Source organism: Penaeus chinensis, chromosome 32 (assembly GCF_019202785.1).
Source record: "Penaeus chinensis breed Huanghai No. 1 chromosome 32, ASM1920278v2, whole genome shotgun sequence".
Lineage (NCBI taxonomy): Eukaryota > Metazoa > Arthropoda > Malacostraca > Decapoda > Penaeidae > Penaeus > Penaeus chinensis.
Window position 1 is genome coordinate 1,420,393 of NC_061850.1, and position 2,500 is coordinate 1,422,892.

The 2,500-nt window shown below is 37.9% G+C and overlaps 1 protein-coding gene across 1 annotated transcript in view; it reads right to left on the reverse strand.

The window, feature by feature from the left end:
* The window catches only part of LOC125042719 (kynurenine 3-monooxygenase-like), a 10,784-nt gene extending 8,461 nt beyond the window's left edge, over positions 1-2,323 (reverse strand). The window contains exon 1 of the mRNA XM_047638545.1: positions 2,063-2,323. Within this exon, the coding sequence (XP_047494501.1) occupies positions 2,063-2,113 (51 nt within the window). The 5' untranslated portion in view covers positions 2,114-2,323. The remainder of the gene's footprint in view (positions 1-2,062) is intronic.
* Between the last annotated feature and the right edge of the window lie 177 nt (positions 2,324-2,500).

A 2,500-nucleotide genomic window follows, 5' to 3' on the forward strand; every position in this document is an offset into this window, starting at 1 on the left:
GATATATTGTATACATCTGGATCCGTAACATCGCATCATATTAAATAAGAGAAGACAGACAGGCAGGTGAACAGACAGACAGACAGACAGACAGACAGATAGAAAGATAGATAGATAGCCAGACAGTCAATTAGACAGACAGACAGTCAATTAGACAGACAGACAGATCTATCAGACAGACAGACTGATCTATCAGACAGACAGAGACAGAGAGAAAAACAGGGCAGACAGGACAGGTGCATTCTAACCCGCAGGTGAGGCCTCGCCCCGGCCTGCCTGAGGCTACCCAACCAGTCCTTAGCCTTTATAGTAGTAAACAACCTGATGTTTTCCGCCAGCGGAGTCTTCCAAAAACACTTATTTGATTCACATAAATCAGTAAACAGCCTGAAGCACATATTTATGATAAACGTAGATGTCACAAGTTTATACGCTAATTAAGTAATTGCGTGTAAATTTGGAAATATCAGCATAGGAAAAAAATGTTAGAAAGAATGAATGTAAGTAAATGCGAGAAAGAAAAAAAATATAGATATGTGTGCGTGTGTGTGTGTGTGTGTGTGTGTGTGTGTGTGTGTGTGTGTGTGTGTGTGTGTGTGTGTGTGTGTGTGTGTGTGTGTGTGTGTGCGTGTGTGCGTGTGTGCGTGTGTGTGTGTGTGTGTGTGTGTGTGTGTGTGTGCGTGTGTGCGTGTGTGTGTGTGTGTGTGTGTGTGTGTGCGTGTGTGCGTGTGTGGTGGTGCTGTGTGTGTGTGTGTGTGTGTGTGTGTGTGAGTGTGTGTGTGTTTGTGTGTGTTTGTGTGTGTAGATATATATATATATATATATATATATATATATATATATATAATGATGGTGCTAGTATTGATGATAAAATAATTCAGTAATAACGAGAGTAATGGCAATATCAACAATTACAAAAATAAAAGATAATAACCATAATAACAATGATATCGACTTTAATTATCATATTAGCAACAATCAAAGCAAATAATGATGGCAAAACAATAGTGATGGCACTGATGGAAATAGTGAGGACAACAGCACACAGACAGAATGATAAATGTAAGTATACAATAATAAAGACGATGATGATGATGAGGAGGAGGAGGATAAAGATAATAATGATAGTAGTAGTAGTAGTAGTAGTAGTAGTAATAGAAATAATAATAATAATAATAATAATAATAATAATAATAATAATAATAATAATAATAATAATAATAACAATAATGATAGTAACAATAATAATGACAAAAATGATAATATTGAAACAATAAAGAATAGCATTAAAGTAAAAAAAAAAAAAAAAAAGTCAATAATGATACTAACTAGAGAAAAAACTGAGAAAGGCCTTTTTCACAATGTCTGGAGACGAACCAGGAAAGTCTTCTGAATTGCGGCTTAACAATCAACGCTATTGATTTTCTGATCGTTTTGCAATCCGATCGTTGTCTGGAGATGCCTGCGGTGCGGCGGACCCAGGGGGGGGGGGTCGAGATGAGCAATGCCAAAAAGAGAGGTTTACGATCATGCATATGCATATGTATATGTATATTTATATGTATATGTACACAAATACACAAAATACACATACACAAACATATATATAAATATATATATATATACACACTCACGCTGGTGTGTGTATTTTTGTCGTAAAAGTTGATGCTAATGATATTTGTTAATATTGTTATAGGAATCTTTACCAGTACTTGTGTTGCCGTTAATATTACCATTACAAATATTATTTTTATTTTATCATCGGTGGTTACTGCCATCAATACTGTTATCAACACTATTGTTATCACCGTAAGCATTATAACAACAATAATGATAGTAATAGCAAATTACAAAATAATGACAACAATATCAGTAATGATACAGAGATGATGATAAAAGCAACAACACAGAACCTACAAGAGACGTCAGTAACACATGGCGTTCACACCAACAAGACTAATTAACATGATGCTGAACAAATCGCATTTTTTAATGGGCAAGGACACGACAGTTCACAGATCTCCCTCCAGTGAACACTCGCTGGGCTCAGCTCTAAACTTACCAATCCAGCTCCAACGACTATTACTTTCTTGTTACTGTTAGCCTGTTTCATCTTTCTTCTTTTGGGATGTCACTTCTCTTTTATAAAAATAAGGAGGAAGGGTTTTCTTCTTCGTCTTCAGATCCGAAAATCCAAGATGCTTGACGACAAGACCGAAGTAAAACCAAAAGGACCAGAGAGAGTATAAGGCGGCGAGAAGCGAGGTGTGAGTAGAGGTCTCTCTCCCCTCCGTGGTCAAGTCGCAACTGGCGCGTAGAGACGTCTTGACTCCTTCCTCAGCGACCTTCCTTGCTTACGTCACACCTTAGGCGCCGCATCTCCATCCCAGCCTACTGTCTGGTCCCGACCGGTCAGTTGCGTAATGACGAGCCTAAGGGTATGTATGGAGAGGGGGAGAAAGAGGAGTGGGGGAGTTAGCTGCTTGAAGAGAATGTTATG